The following is a 27170-nucleotide window of genomic DNA, read 5'->3' as shown; positions in this document are numbered from 1 at the left end:
TACCAACAGATATATCAAGTGAAGCAATTAGCACAATATCTATTCACAAAGATTTTGTTAAAGTATACCCACTTACAGTTGACGCAACACCTTTAAACTATAATTCTTTCTTTCCTGATAGAGCAGGAAACAATAGTTTAAACTCCACTTTCCTTAATCAAGACAACTTGAACAAAACAAGAGATCTTACACAACAAGATATACGAACTCCATCACATTTCGTGAGTGAAGAAATAGTTGACCCTATAACAACAACAGCACAACATAGCAATACACCTATTCATCCCAACCTTACAACTCCAAAAGCAAAAAACCCAACACTGCCACAAACAACTATATAATCTACAGTAAAACCCTCTGTTGCTTAAAACTACTCACAAATAGCTTACGAAACAATTCGACTAAGAACACAATCATCATATAAACAAAGAACATCACATAGAAATAATTTCGCAGAACATAATTATAACTATGAAAATCGATCAAAAACACCAAAATCTTTTAATATGAATATTCAGACCTATTCAATTTCACAAAGTCAAAATATACCACAATCAACTTCAAACTCCGTAGATTTTAACAATCAACCCCGATCTACACAAGATCGCAGCGAAAATTACCCATTTTTCCAACAAAACAAAAATAATACGAATCAATAATATACTAGAAATCAGCCCTCGTATTATACAGCTAATTCTTCTCCATCAGATGATGAGGAATGTTATAATCAAAATCATCAACGATTCTATACAAGCCAAAGACCTCGCTCTTACAGCATTGATCAACCATATATTTTCGAACCATATACACGTGAGGAACAAGCACGACAACCAAGAAACAATCCAAAATCATATAATAATATTTTTCAACCACAAAACCCAGTCAAAACACAATCTTATCAACCAAATCAATTGCATAACGAAATTCCACTGCCGTATTACTTACAACAATATAAAGTAACAAAAAGTCAACTTACAAACTTTTCTCAAATACCAAACATCGCAGAATCACTACAGATGACTATGAATCCATACCTAATGGGTGCATCCTCAATCTCATCAAACAAGCCACTAATGGTATTCACAGGTACATATCCTGAATAGTCTAGAAGATAACTTAAATTCAGTCAGAGCAAATTTAATTTTGAATAAAGGACCTGAACCAGTAAATACGCCACTTCATCGAAATTGGATACATAGACGCACAGCCTTAATCCAAATTACATTTGATGGCGCAGTCCAAAAATGGTTTTCAGTTTTACCTATAGAAATAAAATCAGATAGGAAAAGATTCGCGCAAGAATTTTCAAAAATGTTGACTCTGAAAGAAACAAACAACATCAAAGAGTTTTATGCAATGAAATTCGTAGACTACCCAATGAAACAATAAAAACAACTTGCAGTAAGCATTGAAACACTAGTCCGAAAAGCATACTCACTCAATACGCATGATTATAAAAATACAAAGATGACAGAAATCTTAATGATGACTCTAGCACCTCACTTGCGAAAAATAGCAATAAAAAAGAGAGCATAACATCCTTCCTCAATCCGAGAACCAGATTTAGACTTTCGAAAACTAGTAGATAAACTAGAACGAGCAGAAATCCCAATGAAACCGAAAATCTTATTTACAATATGTAAACAACATCCAAACTACTACTTCACAAATAAATAATTTTCCTGATTCCGACACAGAATTATCTGAAAAAATCACGGAAATCTTAAACATCTACGAGAAAAACCCAAATTTTCAAAGTAAACCATCATTCAAAGAATTGGGGCAACTATTGCCGAAGATACGGACACAGCATTACCGAATGCAGACAAAAACAACAAGACAATCAAAATAGACCACAAAATTATAGACAACCGAATAAATCATTTCGTCAATATACGAAAAAAGATCAAAACTTACCCAACAAAATATCCATAGTAACAATAGTTGAGGAAAACCACTTTTAAATAACACTAGTTACTCTAGACAACAATCACCTTACAGATCTAACTATCGAGGACGATCTCCAAATCAAAGAAATTCACGAAATTTCTCACAAAATCGATATAGTCGATCAAATTCTAACAGAACCAACTATTCGTTCGATAGTAGTTCCCATCTAAATTCTGAAAATAGACACTATTCAAATAATTGATCAAGAAACTCTTCGTATAATAGAAATAGAAATTACTCCAACGATAGAAACAAACTATTCAAATGATCGAAATCATCAATATCAAAATAACAGATCACGAGATAATTCAAACAGCAGATCAAACTATCAAAGATCAATTTATAATTATTATCATTTTATCAATCCAAAATCTGTATAAATAGCAAGTTAAGATATTTGGTTAGGTCAAATGTCTAAACAGTTAGTCTTGAAGTTCTGTGAACATTTTCAATTTAGATATTTGAATTATTGACGCCAAAGTTTGCTTCCGTTTAGTTTCCGAGAAATGACTTTTTGTGATCTTATTTATTAAATGAAAGTCGGAATGCGCTATGGACTCAATGTTTAACTGAACATATTAAATGAAAGTCTTAATGCGCTATGGACTTAACATTTTAACGTTTCTATGGAGCACTACGCATAAGAAATCACTCTCTAACAAAAATTTGCTAGAAGTTTTTCTCAATCCGAAATCTGGATAAGAAGCAAGTTAAGATGTTTGTTTAGGTCAAATGTCTAAACAGTTAGTCTTGAAGTTCTGTGAACATTTTCAATTTAGATATTTGAATTATTGACGCCAAAGTTTGCTTCCGTTTAGCTTCCGAGAAATGACTTTTTGTGATCTTATATTTTAAATGAAAATCGGAATGCGCAATGGACGCAAGGTTTAAGTGAACACAATGCTTAGGAATTATTAGGAGACAATATTAAAAAGGACTATCGAGCGTAAGCTTTAAGAATCTTTCAGAGCAACCATCTGAGGTTGATCAACTCGATCGAACTGCAAGTCTAGACAGCACCTGCTCAATTTCTGTCCAAAAGTTCTCGTTTACAGATTCTTTTCAGTCTGGAACGAATCACTTAAAACCAGCAACCTCCGTGCTAAAAAAAAGGTTTGCTAACCAGTTTGGTCTATGAATTCAACGGAATTGTTTCAACGTTTTATGCTTGAAAGGCTTGCCTCAAAAATCTTAAGGTTATCGCGAACGGATTCAGTCTATGAAATAACTTGTAATCGTATATCTTGGAACAATGCGCTATGAAAGTCTTAATGCGCTATGGATGTATTGTTTTAACTTTTCTATCGAGCACAACGTGTAAGAAATCAGTATCGAGTACAACGCATAACAAATCTCTCTCTAGTGAGAATTTTCTAGAAGTTTTTTCAATCCAGAATCTGGATAAATAGCAAGTTAAGATGTTTGCTTAGGTCAAATATCTAAACAAATAGTCTTGAAGTTCTGATAAACGTTTTCATTTTAGATATTTGAATTATCGACGCCAAAGTTTGCTTCCGTTTAGCTTCAGAAAAATGAATTTTTGTGGTCTTATTTTTTAAATGAAAGTCGGAATGCGCTATGGACTCAAGGTTTAACTGAACATATTAAATGAAAGTCTTAATGCGCTCTGGACTTAACATTTTAACTTTTCTATGGAGCACTACGCATAAGAAATCACCCTCTAACAAGAATTTGCTAGAAGTTTTTCTCAATCCGAAATCTGGAAAAGAAGCAAGTTAAGATGTTTGCTTAGGTCAAATGTCTAAACAGTTAGTCTTGAAGTTCTGTGAACTATTTCAATTTAGATATTTGAATTATTGACGCCAAAGTTTGCTTCCGTTTAGCTTCCGAGAAATGACTTTTTGTGATCTTAAATTTTAAATGAAAATCGGAATGCGCTATGGACGCAAGGTTTAAGTGAACACAATGCTTAGGAATTATTAGGAGACAATATTAAAAAGGACTATTGAGCGTAACCTTTAAGAATCTTTCAGAGCAACCATCTGAGGACGATCAATTCGATATCGAACTGCAAGTCTAGACAGCACATGCTCAAGTTCTGTCTAAAAGTTCTCGTTTACAGATTCTTTTCAGTCTGGAACGAATCACTTAAAACCAGCAACCTCCGTGCTAAAAAAAAAGGTTTGCTAACCAGTTCGGTCTATGAATTCAACGGAATTGTTTCAACGTTTTATGCTTGAAAGGCTTGCCTCAAAAATCTTAAGGTTATCGCGAACGGATTCAGTCTATGAAATAACTTGTAATCGTATATCTTGGAACAATGCGCTATGAAAGTCTTAATGCGCTATGGATGTATTGTTTTAACTTTTCTATCGAGCACAACGTGTAAGAAATCAGTATCGAGTACAACGCATAACAAATCTCTCTCTAGTGAGAATTTTCTAGAAGTTTTTTCAATCCAGAATCTGGATAAATAGCAAGTTAAGATGTTTGCTTAGGTCAAATATCTAAACAAATAGTCTTGAAGTTCTGATAAACGTTTTCATTTTAGATATTTGAATTATCGACGCCAAAGTTTGCTTCCGTTTAGCTTCAGAAAAATGAATTTTTGTGGTCTTATTTTTTAAATGAAAGTCGGAATGCGCTATGGACTCAAGGTTTAACTGAACATATTAAATGAAAGTCTTAATGCGCTATGGACTTAACATTTTAACTTTTCTATGGAGCACTACGCATAAGAAATCACTCTCTAACAAGAATTTGCTAGAAGTTTTTCTCAATCCGAAATCTGGAAAAGAAGCAAGTTAAGATGTTTGCTTAGGTCAAATGTCTAAACAGTTAGTCTTGAAGTTCTGTGAACTATTTCAATTTAGATATTTGAATTATTGACGCCAAAGTTTGCTTCCGTTTAGCTTCCGAGAAATGACTTTTTGTGATCTTAAATTTTAAATGAAAATCGGAATGCGCTATGGACGCAAGGTTTAAGTGAACACAATGCTTAGGAATTATTAGGAGACAATATTAAAAAGGACTATTGAGCGTAACCTTTAAGAATCTTTCAGAGCAACCATCTGAGGACGATCAATTCGATATCGAACTGCAAGTCTAGACAGCACATGCTCAATTTCTGTCTAAAAGTTCGCGTTTACAGATTCATTTCAGTCTGGAACGAATCACTTAAAAACAGCAACCTCCGTGCTAAGAAAAAGATTTGCGAACCAGTTCGATCTATGAATTAAACGGAATTGATTCAACGTTTTATGCTTGAAAGGCTTGCCTCAAAAAACTTGAGGTTAGCGCAAACCGATTCAGTCTATGAGATAACTTGTAATCGTATATCTTGGAACAATGCGCTATGAAAGTCTTAATGCGCTATGGATGTATTGTTTTAACTTTTCTATCGAGCACAACGTGTAAGAAATCAGTATCGAGTACAACGCATAACAAATCACTCTCTAGTGAGAATTTTCTAGAAGTTTTTTCAATCCAGAATCTGGATAAATAGCAAGTTAAGATGTTTGCCTAGGTCAAATATCTATACAGTTAGTCTTGAAGTTCTGATAAACTTTTTCATTTTAGATATTTGACTTATTGACGCCAAAGTTTGCTTCCGTTTAGCTTCTGAGAAGTGACTTTTTGTGATCTTATACATTAAATAAAGGTCGGAATGCGCAATGGACGCAATGTTTAACTGAACACAATGCTTAGCATTTATTAGGAGACAATTTTAAAAAAGACTCTCGAGCGTAACGTTGAAGAATCTTTCTATCGCGAGAATTTTCTAGAAGTTTTTTTCAATCCAAAATCTGTATAAATAGCAAGTTAAGATGTTTGCTTAGGTCAAATATCTATACAGTTAGTCTTGAAGTTCTGATAAACTTTTTCATTTTAGATATTTGACTTATTGACGCCAAAGTTTGCTTCCGTTTAGCTTCTGAGAAGTGACTTTTTGTGATCTTATACATTAAATAAAAGTCGGAATGCGCAATGGACGCAATGTTTAACTGAACACAATGCTTAGCAGTTATTAGGAGAAAATTTTAAAAAGGGTTATCGAGCGTAACGCTTAGGAATCATTCAGAGCTGAAACTTTTCTAATGTTTTATCGCTTGATTAGCCTCCATATAAAATCCTTAAATTGCAACATCTGACTTGCTTCATAAACATTGAGTTATTTCAAAGTTTCATAGCTTGAATAGTTTGCTTAAAAATACTTCAATTTTCCTGGAACCGATTCGTTCTATGAAACCTGAAGTTTTTTAAACCGATTTACGATAAGGCTTAACCTGAGTTTGTTCAAAATTTCTTTGCTCTGCTTCTTTGATCAGAACAATAACTATTTTTTTGCGAGCCAATTGATTATTGGATGCGGGCTTGCTAATCGTATGCAAATAAATTAAATTTTAAATCAATAAAGAGCATCAACAAATGTGAACAGAAAGGAAACATAAAAACATTTCTCTCCTTCAGCTCTAATTCCATAGACAACAGAAGTGAAAAGAAATGAAAAGTAAAAATAATTTTATCCTTAAGCTCTAATTTCATAGACGACAAAAGTGAAAAGAAAGGAAACATAAAAATGTTTCTCTCCTTAAGCTCTAATTTCATAGACGTGCTCAAACGTTGAGCTAAGTGAGGATATGTGAAGGGTTTTTTGCGATGCCCACGGGAAGCTTGTCTGGCTAAATTGACGTCTGAGTCAAAATTTTATTATGTGTCAAAGAACATAGTGAAAACACTTATATAGGCCCTGATGATTACTTTTGTTTCTTTTTTAGGAAAACAAAAATTGTTCACGCTCAAATTTGATTTCATTTCTTTTTGGTTTGATTATTGATTTCTTTCTGCTTACAATTGCGACCAGCTTGGTGTGTTATTACGAACCTTCTTTTTTAAACCTAACTCGCAAGTGTTCAATTATTTGGAAATTTCACTGTATAATTCACTGTAATTTTAATCTTTAGGTCGAAGCTTTTAATCTCAGAGGTAGACAAATTTTTGCAGAGGTAGACTTCGCCTCAGGGTTGAATTTTGATTTCTTTTCAAGTTCAGCTCATTTCTTGTGTTTAATTATTGGACAGCAAAATGTCACGAAAAACGTGAAATATTTCTAGTTTCGAATGTGGATTTAGCTTTTAGATTTACCAGCAGAATAAAAAATTACCTATTGATCCTGTTTTCTCAAATTGGGTTTTCATCAAAAAAGTCGCAAACATAAATTGTTCTTGAAATTCGAAGAGCTTTAAGGGCATATTTTTTCTGTGACGTTCAAAAATTGATTTTTTTAAAGTCACTAGTTGCTTGTTTTCCTGCGTTAATTGACCCTTTTCCAACTGTGTTTTTTTTTCAAATATTAAAGATGTAATTTTTGGATCTAGAACTGGATAAAGCGAGCCAAACTTAAATTCTCGTTAACCTGGTTGCTGCAACACGCTGCACTTGTTAACAGCAGTTTGAAAAATATATTTAGCTTTAATTGATTGCATAAAAAAGTCAACCACAATTTTTTGATTCTCTAAGCTCGCTCAGATTACGGCTCTAAAACGGAAACAGACGAAAAAAATGTGTTTAAATTGTTTTTGAAGATGAGCAGAGGAGTTTATATTTAGGTGGCTACTGGTACTTGGCCTGGCTCCTAGTCAGTCTGGCCGACCTGGCTGTGTACAAGTTCCACATCCCAGAGAGTCTTATCCCTCCCAAATCCAGATCCTCCTGGCTGTGGGACATCTTCCACAGCCACACCATACACCATGTACTAGCACTAGGCTCACATCTCTGTCATCTGGAGGCACTGGAAACTGGTGAGTGGTTGCTATACTTACTAGAATATTCGTTAACCAACACCAAAATCAAATATAGAAACATGCATGCTTCGTAGGTCAAATTGGTTCCAAGTTTCGATTAGACTATATTAGGAGCCGCATTTTCCTTTGAGAATGCAAAAAACACGCTTGCTATCTAATGTTTGTTTTGTTGTTCATTTTTGGGAGACAACTGTAGTCTTACAATTAAGGCACTCTTGTGGAACCAGATCTAAACTGAATTATATTATTGGTCATTATTATGATATTTTATCTCTATAAAATATTGAATACTAACCAATCATACTCCATCAACTAACAACCCACTTATTTCTAAGTGCTGAAACTACTTGTAGTTTCAGCACCAGAGCAATTTGAATTAAACTTAGAGTATAGTTGCCTTCTCCAGAGAGACCGACTCGCATAAACCAGTATACACAAGATCTATTGAGACTAGGAGATGTAAGAGTAAGATTAAGATTGGTATTAGACTAAGAAGTTGCACGAATCTATCCGGCCGAAAATAAGATAGCGTGGCGAGCAGACGGTGTACCTTATCTGAAATTACTCTATGAGTATTACCAAAAGGTCTTAACTCATCTGGTGCGGCCAAAAGTCTCGAACAAGACCTTAACCATCTTAGATTAGATTAGAAATAGATAAATATAACATTACAAAAATGTTATATGACAATAATTTAGTAGAAATGTCTCTACGACTCAATAGATCACCGCCAATTTTCCGAACGATACGAGAAATACCTGGTATTGGAAGAAGACCTCGGACAAGGCACGACATACGATTAGGAAGATACCTACCAATCGATTTCGTGATCGTACGACACAAGCCAGATCAGATTTTTATATTTAGAATACTTCCAGCAGTAAATTTAAATTTTCATTTACTGACATAAAAATCTTGAAGAAAAATCTTCAATAACCCTCGTGTCGCTAAACCTAATAAATGTACAATAACGACTGATAAAATTTCGCTAGTCGTTCTCCTCCAAAATCTGCAGTAATTTGAAAACATCTTGAATTTAAAAATACAAAAATAAGTTAGTATAAAACAAAATTGTTAGTTTTGTTAGTTGATATAAATCATCCTTTCATCCCAGCTTCATCACCTAAAACTAAACAGCAAACTTCAAATATTAACATCATCAAAACTAAAACCTTAACCCTTTCTTAATTTAAACCTTTACTTAAAAATTATCAAGGCCTATCCTTGTTTTCACTTAAATTCATCTCATTAAAAGTTACCAGATCATCAAGGCTTCCCTTGCATCTTTAAAATAAATTAAATTAAATCTAAATTTCTGATCATCAAGGCTCATCCTTGGATCAAATAGAACAATTTTGCTCTCCCCTCCCAAATTTAATTAGTGTCTAACGACCTTAAACGTCGATTCACTACCCAACCCTTATTGACGACCCAGGATTAATAGAATTTTTTCAAAAGAACTACCCATTCTAATTAGGATAAACAATGAAGAACTTCGGGTTCTCATCCTTCACTTGATTCCTTCCTTCTTAAATGACCCAGGCTAAAATTTAGTGAGACATAAAATAGTATCTAACGAACTACTTCCGTTCTAATTATACCTGAACCTTGTGGATTGATTTACTATTCTCAAACCCTTGATCACAAATCACAACCCCTAAACAAGATTAGGTAAGTCTATCTTAACTTAGAATTATTCACGAGAAAGTAAAAATCATTCTCACGAATCGATATCTGCTTTTCTCTCCAACCCGACAATTTATGCCCCAAGTTAAGCTAACCACAAAAAATCGGAAGAACTAACAGTTTAAGAAATTTGAAATCACTAATCCCAATTTGGATCCGTCATTATAAAACCTTATGTCAAGAGACAATTTAGGAAACAAACAAACAATTGGATTACACAACTGTATAATTAATGACGAAAGATACGACCTCGTAATCACACGACATAGGCAAACAGTAGGACATATAAGAACAAAAAGACAAACACTAAGAAAGAAAATTATAAACAAACAAAAACAAATAATTATAAAACGATTTTCAAAACGAAGAAACGCAGTCTCAGAATCAGAAACCAGCGATATACGAAAACTCCACATTTTAAAAGACTCAATAAATAAAAATCATCAAATTGACGATCAAATATATTTTTCTGACTCAGAAACCACGTCACCAGCATCAATAAAAGGAAAACTGAGAAAAAATAAGTCCTACACAAACAAACCAATACGTCTGTATAATTGGTATCGACCAATAAGACACATTGAAAATCACACATTTACAGTTTTAAAACACAGAAATGATTCGAAATGACGAAAACCTCGATTAAAACTCCATACTCCCATTTTTTGATAAACCCACTAGCTGATACTCGAGGACAAGTACAATTATGCCAGAGTTTAATCGTAAATTTATTTGGAAAAGGAGATAGCCCATGCACAAAAGATTTTCCAGATGTGAAAATCAAACGGCAAATCCTTGACCACTATCTCAAGGATATATGCAAAATCACATCATTTTACGGAATATTCACAATCGAAATAACTTCACCAAACCCATAAAGCATCAAGTACAAACAGACGATATAGATGAAGAATTCTCAAAAGTTTTTACAGAGTACATAAAGAATATACAACACCAAAACTCACAAAGAGCAAATTCGATGTTCACAAACGATGTATTCTCAATTATTTATAGCTATCTATCTATACTAGAATTGAAAAAAAACACAAGGCGATTCACCAATTCAATTCGACACACAACTGTAAGACAGGAAATAAATATCAAAATTTTCAAATACAATACGTGAAACTTTCACCAATAATGATGTATCACAAAACGTTAAACAAGACCTACAAAAAATCTTAGCATAGTTCATAATTGACTATTTTTCCCACATCATTGACCTCATATCACTAGCAAGAAAAAGTTTGCGGCAAGGTCATTTCAGCAGCACTTCGCGATACACAAGCCTACGACTCATACTTAAACAAATTCAATCATTTTTCATTAATCTTTCATTTCCTAACACCAAAAAAAAACGTGATTTGCACTGTTCACACGACTTCATGTTACGCACTGAACAAACACATACTTACACTTACTATAAAATTGTCCAAAACCACAATACGACTAACACACTATCACAAAACTAACATCACTGTTTTCAATTTAACTCCAAATACACTTCACCATTCTTTCTAAACTTCACATTTTGCATCTAAGATACTAACATGCAAGGAATCATCTGAACTACGATCCCAACAGACAAATGTATATATTCTGCCCACTAACCAAAACCTTCAGCGTTGATGAATCCCGCCCACTAATTGTCCCACACGAATATATACATCCCGTCAAAATCCCGATCCTAGAATAAATCCTTAACATTAAGTATAATCACCAACTTTATAAACTCATTCAAAACACATCGTATAAATTCTCACCCAGCACTGAAGAGCACAAGATCATTAACGCACTCGAATTGCTTTGGCCACATTTTCAAACTAAATACATCACTCGCTTATTAGCTAAACCTCTAACATCATCAGATATCATCCACGACATTTTTCATCATGGGTGTTTTGCTGATGATTAGGTAGGTATGAATCAAAAAATTTATACTAATGAATTAGAACAAAAACTAGCCATTCTTTGTAAAGGTTTCACTTTTTTTTATTCTTCATCGAACAAATCATCTAAAAAAAGAAAAAACAAATAAAAAATTGAAAACTTCTTTTAGAAATTTGTAATTCATATTGACAGATTGCAAATATATTTTTAAAAAAGCAGTAAAAATTACCCCCAAACAGCAGTAATTTGATAAAAATCCCTCAATGCAGTAAAATAATTTTTAACAAGCAGTAAATTTATAAATTCAACCCCCCAAAAGCCGTAAAATTGATTTTTCAATGTAGTAAATTGTTAAAAAATTGTATATAAATTCAAAGTAGTACTAGCCTTTTAAAAGACGCTTCTTTATGATTTAAAATCATTCACTCGCCCACAACTCTTTCCACATATCTCAAAGGCATATGTAGTATTACATCACAACATGGAATATACACCATAGAAATCAGTTGACCAAACTCATTTCATGGCAGAGATCTTATTCAAACTAATGACTCAAGGCGATTCACAAACTCAAAAATCTCGACATACAACCGTACGCCAGGAAATACATTTAATTTCAAAATTTTTAAATGCAATCAGTGAAAATCCAACTAGAAACGAAATAACACAGTATGTTCAACACGATATACAAAATCCTAGCATGATCGATTATTTTGTTCATAATATTGATCTTATAGCACTAGCAAGAAAAACAAAACGCAGATGATGAAAATAAATTAGCAAAACAAACAGAATATGCTTGGGACCCCGAATCTCATGAATCATTTTTTAATATACCAACAGATATATCAAGTCAAGCAATTAGCACAATATCTACTCACAAAGATTATGTTAAAGTATACCCACTTACAGTTGACGCAACACCTTTAAACTATAATTCATTCTTTTCTGATAGAGCAGGAAACAATAGTTTAAACTCCACTTTCATTAATCAAGACAACCTAAACAAAACAAGAAATCTTACACAAGAAGATATACGAACTCCATCACATTTCGTGAGTGAAGAAATAGTTGACCCTTTAACAACAACAGCACAACATAGCAATACACCTATTCATCCCAACCTTACAACTCCAAAAACAAAAAACCCAACACTGTCACAAACAACCATACAATCTACAGTAAAATACTCTGTTGCTCAAAAATACTCACAAATAGATTACCAAACAATTCGACTAAGAACAAAACCATCATATAAACAAAGAACATCACATAGAAATAATTTCGCAGAACATAACTATAACTATGTAAATAGATCAAAAACACCAAAATCTTTTAATATGAATTTTCAGACCTATTCAATTTCACAAAGTCAAAACATACCACAATCAACTTCAAACTCCGTAAATTTTAACAATCAACCACGATCTACACAAGATCGAAGCGAAAATTACCCATTTTTCCAACAAAACAAAAATAATACGAATAAGTACTATACTAGAAATCAGCCCTCGTATTATACAGCTAATTCTTCATCAGATGATGAGGAATATTATAATCAAAATCATCAACGATTCTATACAATCCAAAGACCTCGCTCTTACAGCATTGATCAACCAGATATTTTCGAACCATATACACGTGATGAACAAGCACGACAACCAAGAAACAATCCAAAATCATATAATAATATTTTTCAACCACAAAACCCAGTCAATACACAATCTTATCAACCAAATCAATTGCATAGCGAAATTCCACTGCCGTATTACTTACAACAATATAAAGTAACAAAAAGTTAACTTACAAAGTTTTCTCAAATACCAAACATCGCAGAATCACTACAAATGACTATGAATCCATACCTAATGGGTGGATCCTCAATCTCATCAAACAAGCCACTAATGGTATTCACAGGTACATATCCTGAATAGTCTAGAAGCTAATTTAAATTCAGTCAGAGCAAATTTAAATTTGAATATAGGACCTGAACCAGTAAATACGCCACTTCATCAAAATTGGATACATAGACGCACAGCCTTAATCCAAATTACATTTGATGGCGCAGTCCAAAAATGGTTTCCAGTTTTACCCAAAGAAATAAAATCAGATTGGAAAAGATTCGCACAAGAATTTTCAAAAATGTTTGACTCTGAAAGAAACAAACAACATCAAAGAGTTTTATGCAATGAAATTCGTAGACTACCCAATGAAACAATAAAAACAACTTGCAGTAAGCATTGAAACACTACTCCGAAAAGCATACTCACTCAATACGCATGATTATAAAAATACAAAGATGACAGAAATCTTAATGATGACTCTAACACCTCAATTGCGAAAAATAGCAATAAAAAAGAGCATCACATCCTTCCTCAATCCGAGAACCAGATTTAGACTTTCGAAAACTAGTAGATAAACTAGAACAAGCAGAAATCCCAATGAAACCGAACATTTTAATTACAATATGTAAACGACATCCAAAACGACATTACAAATAAATATTTTTCCTGACTCCGACACAGAATTATCTGAAAAAATCACTGAAATCTTAAACATCTACGAGAAAAACCCAAATTTTCAAAGTAAACCATTTAAAAAATAGTGAAACTATTGCCGAAGATACGGACACAGCATTACCGAATGCAGACAAAAACAACAAGACAATCAAAATAGACCACAAAAACATAGACAACCGAATAAAATCATTTCATCAATATACGAAAAAAGATCAAAACTTACCCAACAAAGTATCCATAGTAATAATAAGTCAGGAAAACCACTTTTAAATAACACTAGTTACTCTAGACAACAATCACCTTACAGATCTAACTATCGAGGACGATCTCCAAATCAAAGAAATTCACGAAATCTCTCAGAAAATCGATATAGTCGATCAAATTCTAACAGAACCAACTATTTGTTCGATAGCAGTTCCCATCCAAATTCTCAAAATAGACACTATTCAAATAATCGATCAAGAAACTCTTCGTGTAATAGAAATAGAAATTACTCCAACGATAGAAACAAACTATTCAAATGATCGAAATCATCAATATCAAAATAACAGATCACGAGATAATTCAAACAGCAGATCAAACTTATCAAAGATCAATTTAAAATAATTATCACAGAAGATCATGCAACAATTCACAAAATAGAAATTCAAATTATCAAAACAGACAGAGAACTTATTCCCAATCACCACATAGGAATAATACACGTTATCAAAATTCACAACAACACTATAGAAGTAATACACCTAAACATCAAAGACAAATAAATCAAGTACCAACAACTGAAGAAACTCAACCAGACCCCCTTGGTATCGATAATACAGAAATCACAGAATTGCAGTTAAATCACATAAATTGCGAATCCACAGACAGTGATGCGAAACAGATAACGCGATTTCAATTAACATGATTCATTTTGAAACTGACTACGAACCAATTATATACGAACAACCAATATATTCACATTACTATCAAAATCATGATCAAATCCTCCTAAATTACTATACAAGATTTATGAACAAAAACAAAACAATAGAAAAAATAGTAGAGGAAATTACAGAAGAAAAACCTACAGAATGTTCAAGCACATCACATTTACCAAAATGTATCAAAGGAAACGCAATTACCCAAAGAAAAAATTTGGACAATCCCACTCCTCGTAAAGAGTCCAAAAGGTAAAGAATTTCAAACGCCAGACCTTGAAATTGAATTTTTAATAGATTAATAGATTCCGGAGCTGAATCAAACATCATCAACATACCCACTTGGAATGAAATAAAAAGTTTACATCCAAAATTATTGCCTTTTAAAACAACAAGCAGGCTAGCAACAGCACAAGGATCAACCTTAACAAACTATGGAAAAATCGAACTCTTCCTTGTTCCCACTCGAACAAGGGAACAGAATAAACTCTTAAGCAAACCGTTTAAACAAACCTTCCATATTACAGATATAAAACACAATATCATTGGAATCCCATTTATTATTAAATACCTCCCAACTATAAATATTTTAAGCAGCAGAATTCAAGACAAATACACAAGAATGAAAAACACAGCCCTAACCATTTTCCAACGAATAAACAAACAACCACCATTTTCTCAGATTTCTACGCCATATACAACCAAGAACGGAAACACTTGAAACCACTAGCAGGTTATATATACAACTTTTCAATCAAACAAGTTCACCAATACGGTATAGAACAAAATAAACAACGTCTCTTTATGTCTGACCTTGAATTCAGACCAATTCATAAATGTTTCCGAGTAACAATCTCATCTATCAAATACATGAAAAATTCAAACTCAGACATAATTCCCTTCCATGTATATAACAATTCTCCATACAAAATAACCCTACCTCTAGGACTCCTAGGTTATTGTGAAACTAATGCAACAACTTCTCCCACAAAAGTAGCATATAGAGTAAATAATTTTTTACAACTACTAGATATATGCCAATCAACAATTCTTGACGAAGAACTATCGATAAATAATATAATAAGCAATGAAAAACGCAACACAGATTATTTCATGAAAACACCTTACCTTAAACCAACATTTCTAATACTAAAATACACAGCAGAACAGCAAAAATTCTTTACAATGTTCAACTTTCAACACTCTCAGATAACACAAAAAGAGTTTGAACTATTAGCCGATTTACTATTGAAATACCCAAAAGCTTACGCAACATCTAAATTTGATGTTGGAAAACTAAACTCACCACTACATTTACCTCTAAAACCTGATGCAGTTTTCAAAAAACAACGAGCAAGCAAAGTTCCAATACACTTGCGAGACAAAGTTAACAGATTACTGGACATATTAGAACAATATGAAATCTTTTCCCCAGTGAATATAGAAGAACAGCCAAAAGGCAACACATTTATAAACCCCGTTATCATTTTAGCAAAAGGAGAACCATTGAAAATAGTTCTAGATGCAAGATACCTCAATTCACTCATTGATGAATCTCAATGTAACTGGCCTATTGAACCAATTCAAGTAATTCTCACAAAAATTCAGGTAAATACTTCACAACAGCAGACATGAATAGCACATATAATCAAATGCCACTAGATGAACAATCACGACGATTAACAAAATTCGTTATCCGAAATCAACAATACGAATTCAATAGACTATTCTGTGGAATCTCCATAGGACCAGCAGCATTCTCAGCATTTATGAGTAAAATTTTTCGACCACTCATACTAAACAAAAATGCAATAACATATTTAGACGATGTTTTCATGCAATCACAAACCAACGACCAAATGTTCATTGATTTAGAAAAATGTCATCAGATATTACTAAACGAAAATATGACAGCAGCCCTGGATAAATCACATTTTTTCCTAACCCGTGTAAAATTTTTTGGACACATAATTGAAAGAAATACTATAACTCCATTAAAATCCCGCATTGACGCAATTCAAAAACTTCAACCTCCCTCCAATAAAAATAAAATACACGAATTTCTTGGAATGCTTAGCTTCTTAAGTAAATACGTATATAAAATGCAGTTATACTTAGGACCATTCTATAATATTCTTAGACAACAGAATAGTTTTCAATGGACATCAGAACATCAAACACGATATAAAGAAAAAAAGTCTTATCACTGAACAAATTTCAAACACAATCCCAGATCCAGAGCAACTTTTTTATGCTATGTGCGACGCCTCACAACGGGACAAATATAATTAACCTTATTTCAGCAAATTAAAGACTATTTACACAAGCTGAACTTAGACTCTCTACTCTTATGAGAGAATGCACAGCCATAATAAATACCCTCACAGGATATGAATTTTTAATACTTGGATCCAAATATCCCACAGTTTTATTTACAGATCATAAACCCATAATTTTTCTTTTCACACAAAAATCAAACCCAAACCATAGAGTTTATAGATTTCAATAAGTTTTAATGAAATTCCGCATAGTTTGGATAGCAGGAAAAAACCTTGCACTACCTGATACACTCAGTAGAAATACACCACCTGAATTATTAACAAGAAAAAAACAGTAGAAATGCCACAAAATATTAAAATTTTCCTTGCAAAGGATGAAACTTCACCACGATAACAATGCAAATATGCAGTAAAAACTGACATAGATCAATCACAAATAAAAAAAAAGTTACAACACTTTTCACTATACTTAGATTGTCAAAACAATCCCTACGAACCTACGAAGTAGATCTACTAGGAAAATTTACACTTAAACCAATACCATATTCATCATGGATTAAAAACAATACACAAAAACCAATCAGACAAAAATCATACAAAAAGACCTATTCCTTTTAATAGAACAAGAGAACTTAACTGACAAAATAATATTATCAGGCCCACCAGAAAATGACTTAAAATACACAATAAACCAAGTCTTTAACCTCCATGATCCTCTAGATACAATGCTTCTATCAAAAATAGAGATTGATTGAAAACATTCATTTTTCTACCAAACACAGAAAAGCCTTAAAGCCGTAAAATTAATATTTTCAAAGTAATAGATTCATAAAAGTTGCCAATTAATTCAGAGCAGTACTAAGCTTTTCAAAGACGCTTCTTTATAAATTTAAAATCATTTACGCGCCCACAATCCTATCCACAATCGCACAGCTCACCCACGAAGGTTGCTTAAACTAATAAGTTTGTTTTAACTTTCACTGATAACAACTCTAATAAATTCAACACGTTTCAAACTTTCCTTTAACCCGATTGGAAAGGAATTATATAATAATCCAAATTAACCAACGCAGTTTACTAAACACCGCAAACCACAACCTAACAGCATGACAAAGAAAGGAAAACCCACGGTACCCAAATCGGATTAAAACCAGCTTAAAACTGGATAATTTATTCTTTTAAAGACTACTTTCAAGTCTAAACACAAACGAATAAAACACAAAAAAGTCGAAAGACAAACCCAAACCAAACGATTTGATTTTTGAGAAAAGGACACAACCAAAACACAAAAGAAAAAAACCAGTAATAAAAAAGGCACAAAAGGTTGAACACAAAAAGGACCCTACAAAAAAGAGGGTATGAAATTATACTCCACTCCTGGCCTAACCCACCAGAGAGGACGTCCTGAGCATGCTCTTCAGCCGGCCTAACCCACCGTGCTACAACCACGCTTTGTGACCCACACTCTATTTTTGACAAGAGTTACTCAAGGGTGAGTGACTCTTAAAAATAGCCGAACTAAAACAAAAACGCTTTTGCGATAACTATTAATACATGATCATAACTAAAAACAAAATTAACAAAGATTTGTATATGTAAATAATACAATGCAGTATATAGATTTCATACAGTCCATAGACGAGCAGCAAGGAAGTTGACAACCCAATCACACTCCAACTACGGAATGGCAAGTACACCCGATTTGCTGCCTACAGTCACTACACTCAAAGGATTTAAAGTACGACTTGGCATCGCAGCAAAGGAAACCCATTAAAACAGACCAATGGCCATCTTGATGTTGAGTATACGTACAGATCCAAGTCACTCCGCACTTCACACGAAAGTCAAACTTCATGCTACACCCGAACGAGGCTGGATCATTACAACGGATCAGAAATCTTGAAACGATCTCCCAAAAACCATCGTGATCAACAGCAACCGCTTAAGAACAAGTTCATATCGACGATTCGAGCTTCTTGGTCGTCCAAATCCGAACAACTGATAACAATCCTTCTTCCTACCTAATCAAGGAAACAAATGCTCGCAACTTCTAAAAGAAAAGCAGCATTATCCATCCTCCATTATAAAAAATCATTAAAAACTAAAACTCTTTAAACCCCGGATGGGTGGAACCAGATCTAAACTGAATTATATTATTCGTCATTATTATGATATTTTTTGTCTATAAAATATTGAATACTAACCAATCATGCTCTATCAACTAACAACCCACTTATTTGTAAGTGCTGAAACTACTTGTAGTTTCAGCACCAGAGCAATTTGAATTAAACTTAGAATATAGTTGCCTACTCCAGAGAGACCGACTCGCATAAACCAGTATACACTAGATCTATTGAGACTAGAAGATATAAGAGTAAGATTAAGATTGATATTAGACTATGAAGTTGCACGAATCTATCCGGCCGAAAATAAGATAGCGTGACGAGCAGACGGCGTATTTTATCTGAAATTACTCAATGAGTATTACCAAAAGGTCTTAACTCACTTGGGCCATTAACTTTTTCGATGTCAGTTGCTCTCCTCATCCAAATATGTTAGAATAATAACACCTTCAAGCGCGATTGAAAACAGTCAGGTTAACCGATTCTTCTCAAACCTTCCGATGATCTTATACTCAAAATTGATATGGCCCACAAAGATATTTGGGGTTCAAGGCCATGTCACTGGCTATACCCTGGATGTACTTGACGAAACGGTTAATTATTCTAAGAGTTATACGAAGCTGAAACCTGAAATGTTTCTTCCTGGTGCAATATCTGAAATTTTTGAGGTAGTACGTCCCAAATTATAAAACGAGCGGGGGTTTAATATGTAAATTTTATAATAGCCCTATGTATGCTTCCTAACATTTCCTGTGATTATGTTTCGTCTATTTTTTCTTTTCACCAGATTGGGAAACGAAACTTCTGCCGGGTCAAAGTGAGGATATGCTGTGGGCCCTGCAGAATGTGTCTACTATTGCACTCATAGTGTCGCTGTCCAACTTCAGTGTCATTTTCGTCCTCGTCGAGAATTTCTTCACATTTATTCGTCATTTTCGAAAAATGTCTCACTTGATGATGTAGACAATATTTTCGCTACAAGTTGCTGTGCAGATTTGTTTATTTTGAATTAATCCACCGGAAACAGTAACAAAAATGGTGCTTATTGCTCTCTGTTTCACAGTTTTTGTTCGATTTCAAGCGACCTTTGGATTTAATTATAGTATACTAACTATATAGAAGCCTAAGCGTAGCTTTGTCTTTTAGTATTGAGTCTCGCTGACCTCCAAAAAGCTTGCAAAAAAAGATTTTTGATTTCTTGTGACGACATGAAAAATTATGCATACATTGATTTTTTTACAGAAAGAAAGACAGAATTTTTTTTATCCAGTATGTTGAGGCAAAATTTCATCAAGAAACATTTAAATTTACACTCAAATGTATTTAAATATCTATACAATCGATTAAACGAAACTGGATGGGCTAGACTAAAGGCGCAATAGGCGCCTACTGAAGGTCGGTTCGATAGCTAACGAGAGTAAAGTTCCTGAAAGAAGGCAAAGGACATGAAATGAGAAAATAATCTTTATTATAATAAAATTTGAATTGAAGCTCTCTTTTTTAGTAACTTTATTCAGATCAGAATCATGCGTACACGCTATCACCGACAATCCTAAATGTTGCTCCATTTTTCCTGGATAAATCAGCTAAGGAAAAAAAACATTTCTTAGTTTTTTTGTAAAATTGATTTGTAAATTATTGTTTTTTGATTAAGCGATCGAAAAGAGCGTTAACAAATCATAAACGTATAATTCATGCGCACGGTAAGTATTTTGTGGTCCATGTGTTTGAATTTCTCGTCTGATTCATAAAGTTCTTTTTGATGAATCAGATTCATCTCATTCCTTTTCAGGAGGAATTTTTTTAACCTCCTCTTAAACCCATTAATAACTACTTGGTTTCTGGTATTCCGAAAAGGCATTCTATGTGCATTGGATATATCGTTCTCAGCTATTTGGGCCTCTTGTACAGTGCTCAAGTGAACAAGTTTTGTGAATGTTGTCTCCTTCGACTCGCTTTGTTCCTCACCTGTTTGCTTATGTCGAGGCCGTGATTTTTTCATATTGCTACTGCGGGTATAAGGCTCGAATAATTCTGACTCCGATAATGATTTTATGTTATAATGTTTTCACGACCTTCTTTTCGATCGTGTTTTCAGGACTTTTTCGATAATGTTTTCAGGACCTTGTTTTTGATAATGTTTTCTCTCCCATAATAAGTTTCGGAGAAATGACCTCTCACTTGACAGAGAAGTAACTTCCCACTTTTTAGTTCAAAATAAGAACATGATTGGACATCGCTAGATTATCCAATCATGTTCTAATTCTGAACTAAAAAGTGAGATGTGACTTCTCTATAAAGTGAGAGGTCATTTCTCCGAAACTTATATTTCTCCTTTCAAAATAAGCGTTACTTCATAGCCTAAAACTAGTCTGGAGGTTCAGTTTTACCATGTCCCATGCGATATTTGTTGAGAGCAATATCACTTTTTCTGTCCTAGCTCAAATATCCTGATCAATTTGCCTGCTCTGCTTTCTAACTTCCTTCTCTCCCTTATCTTTGAACCTAACTTCATGTTCATACTCTGAAACTTCTTAACCTCGCATAAGTTTCTCGACTCCTCCTTACCTCGTTTATCTAATGATGTTTCAGTTTTTGGAGGGGCTCTAGACTCATTTTCCAGCTCCAGCCCTTTCATTATATCATCGTCATTTATCATCAAGTTCTCATTTTGCTCACTAAAATTCTCAATCTTCTCTTCTGTCTCTCTGCAAAAATAAGTCTTATTGACTCTGAACTCTGAAGAATTGTTTTCCACTTTATCAACACTTTTTTTTCGTGATTTCTGAATCATAATATTTTTTGAAATGAAAAGATATCCTGGCTCAATAAGTGGATAAACAGTCCCATTTCCTTGATCAATACATGGCCTTTCTCCAAAAACTACTTTAGCCCCTCTTCTAGTAAGCTTTGAGACAGACACTAAGTTTTTTGAGTTTTCTGGTACTCATTGAAACTTTTTTCGAATTTCCTTGAGAATGTTTCACAAAAAACTCAACTCTTTCTTTGCCTAGAACCTTTGACTCCGTTTTGTTCTTTAAAGGGTGTTAAAAACAGAACAGATTTCTGTCTGAACATTGGACCTACCCATACCAAACATGCAATTTTTTCACCTAAAATTTCTCTCCCTTTTCTTACTGATGCCTCTTTCTGTTCTGCATTTGCATTATTTCTAACATCGACTTCTCTATTGATAACTTTATTCAGTTAAGATGAAAAATTCTAGCCTCAAATTGCTCTGCAAAGTACAAAAAATATTTTCTTTTCCTGGAAACTTTATTCTCTCTGACTAAGACCTTTTTTCACCTAAACCGTATTGCTCTGAACAAAAACCTTATGTTCCACGAACTTTTCAATGACAAAAATTCTGTCAACATATCAGCAAACATATCGCAGCGCATAATATAAATAATCATGTATCTCATTACCTAAGTCTGATCCGAAACCTAACGATAAGCGTACTGAATAACACATCAGCCATTCAGCAAAGCTACGGTTACTTCACAGACTTCATACATAGCAATATAGATTAGCCAAATAGAAAATTTGTAGTGTTTTCTTTTGTAGAACTTCTACTCTTTAGATCAGGTTGGGGTTCAGATTTAGCAGCGATGGATTACGATCCCCCCATGCAACTACAAATATTTAGAAATTTATGAAACACCACATCAATTTAGTTAATCAAATTGAACAGTTTGTCAGTTTCTATCTGTCACTGTTTTTTGTCTCTTCCTTTCTCTCTCCCTCTCCTCCCTCTCTCTCTCTCTCTCTTTCTCTCTGTGTGTATCTATCTTTCGTGTGCTTCTTTCAGCTTTCCTTGTGACTCCAGATCTCTGACTTCTTTGATCACTGAATTGTCTCAATGACTCTTTGTATTGCTCTGTTGTTTATCTCTCAGTTCACTATCTTCTTTGTGACTTTTTCCTCGTTTGTCTTTTTTTTACTTAAAATGTGTCAACAATTTACAGCTTGCTCTCTCAGATTTTTTTTGTTAAGTCAGTCAATCTTGACTTCTGACACGAATTTTAGCAGTTGGGCCCATAACCTTTCACAGGTTGGCTGCAAAACTAAGTATAATCAACAGTTTAATTAGAGAGTGATAAAAGAGTAGTAAATCAGTTTCTATATATATAGAAAGTTAACCGCCTGTTGAGATCTGAGCTCGTGATATGACATCGCACGTTGTCACGCGATATCGCGCGCTGTCATATCACGAGCTCAGATCTCAACAGGCGGTTGACTTTCCATATATATAGAAATTGATTTACTACGCTTTTATCACTCTAATTAAACTGTTGATTATACTTAGTTTTGCAGCCAACCTGTGAAAGGTTATAGGCCCAACTGCTAAAATACGTGTCAGAAGTCAAGACATGTCAGAAGTCAAGAAGAAGTGGATATACTACTCTTTCATCGCTCTCTATTTAAACTATTGTTTCTACTTAGTTTTGCTGTCAACCTGTGAAACGATAATGTTTTCAGGTTGACCTTCTTTTCCTTGTGTGGTATTTCATTCTTGACCCATAGCATCAAATCATTTTTCACTTTTGATTTTGCTTCTGTCATCCTCAAATTATTTCCTCCTCTAAAAAACAAACAATAACTGGTTTGTTTTTTGTTATTCCGGGAAGGCAATCTATGGGCAACGGATATATCGTTCTCAGCTATTTGGGCCTCAGTACAGTGCTCAACAACTTTTCTCAGTGTGCTCTCCGTTGACTCTCTTTGCTCGTCACTGTTTGCTGTTGTCGAGGCCAAGACTTTTTGTATTGTCTCCGTGAGTATGAGGCTGGAACAATTCTGATTCCAATAATGTTTTCAGGTTGTTGATCTTCTTTTCATTGAGTGATATTCAATTCTTGACACATAGCATGAGTTCATTTTTTTCACTTTTGATTTTGGTTCGGTTATCGCCAACTTAATTACATCGTTGATTTGCCTTTAAGAAAGTATATCCTTCATTCTTGAAGAAGAGAAGGAGAAGAATAAATTCATTCGAGTCAAAATAAATTGATATAACTAAATAAACAAAAAAACAGCAATAGGTAGCGACTTGAAGAGGGTAAATGATGAGCTGATCTGCTCTAAGCCTACCCTATTTCAAATTTTTGCAGCTCTTTCACATAAGCCCTATTTTCCATTTTCTTTCGCATGGTCTGTTTGCCTTTGCACATTCGACTCTGTTATTTCCTTGGTTAGATCCTGCTGGTGATATTGTCCTTTTCGGCTCATTTTTAGGCGATTTATTATTAAACGAACTCATGAAGCTCTTGGGAGATTTGAGATACTGAATATGCTTCATACCTTTAAAACACTATTGGATGATTTATCTAACGACTTGTCTAAATACCCGCATAGCCATTGAAAGTTCAGTCGATATTTTCAGCTCTTTCAATCCCTGAATCTTCAGTTGCCTTTCCTTCGCTTTTCTTTGTTTGCGTTCGCCTTGTATGTGTCTGCCTTTAGTTTCCGAAACTTGAAATACTTAACTAGGAGGCGGAGCAAAAAGGAGAATGGCCCAAAAGCATAATGGGTCCAATAGCAGAAATACAGCATGGAGCATCAAATGGAGCACCAGGACGCTCAGCATCTCAGCGAGCCACTAATAGTCCTTCGAGATCGCCGAGGTCAGGATCCACGCAAAGGAACCATCCAGATATCGTCATATAATAAGCATGTTGTTGTTGTTATTGCTCCGTGGACTGCTCTGAGAATATCTCCGCGAGTTCTTCTACGACTAGTAGGGGATTTTTCCACAAATCTTCGATGGTAGCATGTTGGCGAATAAGCATGTTGGATCGCTAGTTTGCTCGAAATTGGGCTATAAAAATCGAAAATTTCAAAACGGTGTTTGTCGCTTGAGAAATTTTTTTAATTTTTTTTTAAATATCGTATGAATCGCTCCGCATTCCGATGCTTATTTGTGTTACCCAAATTTGCGTTGAAAGAAAAGTAGAATAAGTTTTTTTTTTAATTAAAACGCACCCGAATGTACATTGCACGATCGGAATGCGGAGCTGATAAATTGTGTAGTCAGAAGTGAAAGTCTCACATACGTCATTTTTTTCACGTAAAAAACAAGTAAAAAACTCCTCGTATCGGTACGAAGCCTTGAATTTTCCGACTGCCTTTTAAGGTCTATGGAGCATTAATAACTTTAAAAAAAATAAATGTAATAAAATAAGGAGCATTTTTAAATTTTTTTTGAGAAATCATCGTTAATTGTCCCAAATTGGCCAAAATGTCAATCTTTAAACCCACATAACTTTACGAAAAATGATCACAGATAAAATATCTGTTCAATTTTAAGCTCAGAACAACAATACGTTTCGAATGATAAAAAAAAAAATTCTGTCAAAAATGGCTAGTTCAAAAGTTGAATATTCCGTTACTTTTTTGACGAAAGTCGGAACAATAATAAGCTCAATGACCATTCCATTGTATACTGACCGGGCCCAAGTTGGTGTTGGTAGATTCTAGTGGTGCAAATATTATAACTTCAACACCAGCGCTGTTTTGAAACAGTGCTGGTTTATGAGGCGAACCTAGATGAACTCTATAATGCGCTTACTTTTGATAGTTTGTCTCTTTGCTTTGTTTAATTATTTACAAATGGTTTACGGGTGTAGTTAATTAATTCAACGAATTAGAGTTCAAACCTTTTTTATCTAAATCTTAATGTATCAAAGGATGATTAAGTGTTAGTCATATCCAAAGATAAACATGACCAACGCAGGAACGTAAGACATACGGTGGACAAAATTAAACTCAAAAAGTAGGTTTTACTCTTCAAAAAGACTTTGTGCCAAGATTTCACAGACTACTTTAAACCATCTTTTATTTCAACTTAAACTAATTTTTTGCATCTATCAACAGCAAATGATATGGGTTATCACTAAGTAGTTGCGAGGATTCACGATTTACTTGTTTAATTTACCCAAGTTTTCATCAGACTTGTTGAGTAAAAACCAATTTTTACGTTACATTTTGTCCACCAGTGTTGTCTTTGAGATTTTGCGAGTACTGGTTTTTCACCCCTGGCTGTTTTGGTGCTCAAGACTCACTTTAGACAGTTTTTGCAGTGAAGAGGAAAGAAATTCTACATTACCTTGTAGAATGAGACGCTCATTCTCTAATTACTGCTGTTAGTTATGAAATGTGACAGGACGAAGTTACGAAATTTTCCCATACTTATTAAATCCCAGTGACAAAACAGTTTTTTATACCATAATATGCCACGTCATTTTAAATATCCCATTTGTTAGTTAAAATTTGAAGGATTGAAACTACGCGGTAATGAAGTTATCGAAGATTAGAGCTCACCTCTAAATAGCAATTTAATTCATTCTAATTTTCAACTTCTAATGGGAGGCTTTAAACAGAATAGTGCTTTTTGGAAAAGAAAAAGTTTTTTTCAAGGGATTAAAGTTGGTTTTTCAACCTGTAAGTAGAGTCATTGTTGGAGAAATATTGATAATGAAGCAACGAAATTAGGTCATTGCACTCACATCAACATCATAATCAAACTAAAAAGGACATGCAAAACTGTGACATCGAAATTTATCTATGGATAAAGTCAAGCAGGCAAAATGTTGCTGATGTTAGATGGAGACGCATTCACTAAAAAGCGTGATACTGAATCTGGGTTGTCAATGTTCCAATGACGACGAGGCCTAATTTGCGACGAGGTCCTTACTCTATTTAGCGCAGGCACCGTTATCAGTTCAACCCCAGTCCTATACAAGCAAGGCAATTAGTTGAACAGCTGAAGAAACCGCAAAAACTCAGATCAATCATAATGATAGCCAATTCATAGCAGCTAGCCTCAAGACAGTTAGTGATAACCCTGGGGTTCAATTTCATATCCAAATTAGTGCTTTTTAATCTTTAACTCTTATTGGAAAGGTCTCTCTTCAAACTTCAAGACAACGCGGCTTCAAGTAACATTAGTACAAGCTATGCAATCACCGTCTGGCACAACGGCATGACTTTGCTTTTTCAGGGCCGCTACCCCTCGCTTCACATGCTTTTTTAGAAA

At 34.0% G+C, this 27170-nt stretch overlaps 1 protein-coding gene across 1 annotated transcript in view; it reads left to right on the top strand.

The window, feature by feature from the left end:
• LOC134852972 (membrane progestin receptor alpha-like) overlaps positions 1–21276 on the top strand; it is an 82114-nt gene extending 60838 nt beyond the window's left edge. Inside the window, exons 5-6 of the mRNA XM_063868863.1 lie at positions 7521–7712; positions 19920–21276. Coding sequence (XP_063724933.1) covers positions 7521–7712; positions 19920–20095 — 368 coding nt within the window. The 3' untranslated portion in view covers positions 20096–21276. The remainder of the gene's footprint in view (positions 1–7520; positions 7713–19919) is intronic.
• Positions 21277–27170: the final 5894 nt, after the last annotated feature.

This window comes from Symsagittifera roscoffensis, chromosome 8 (assembly GCF_963678635.1).
Source record: "Symsagittifera roscoffensis chromosome 8, txSymRosc1.1, whole genome shotgun sequence".
NCBI classification, from domain to species: Eukaryota; Metazoa; Xenacoelomorpha; order Acoela; family Convolutidae; genus Symsagittifera; species Symsagittifera roscoffensis.
This window is presented reverse-complemented; position numbering and strand designations above follow the sequence as displayed.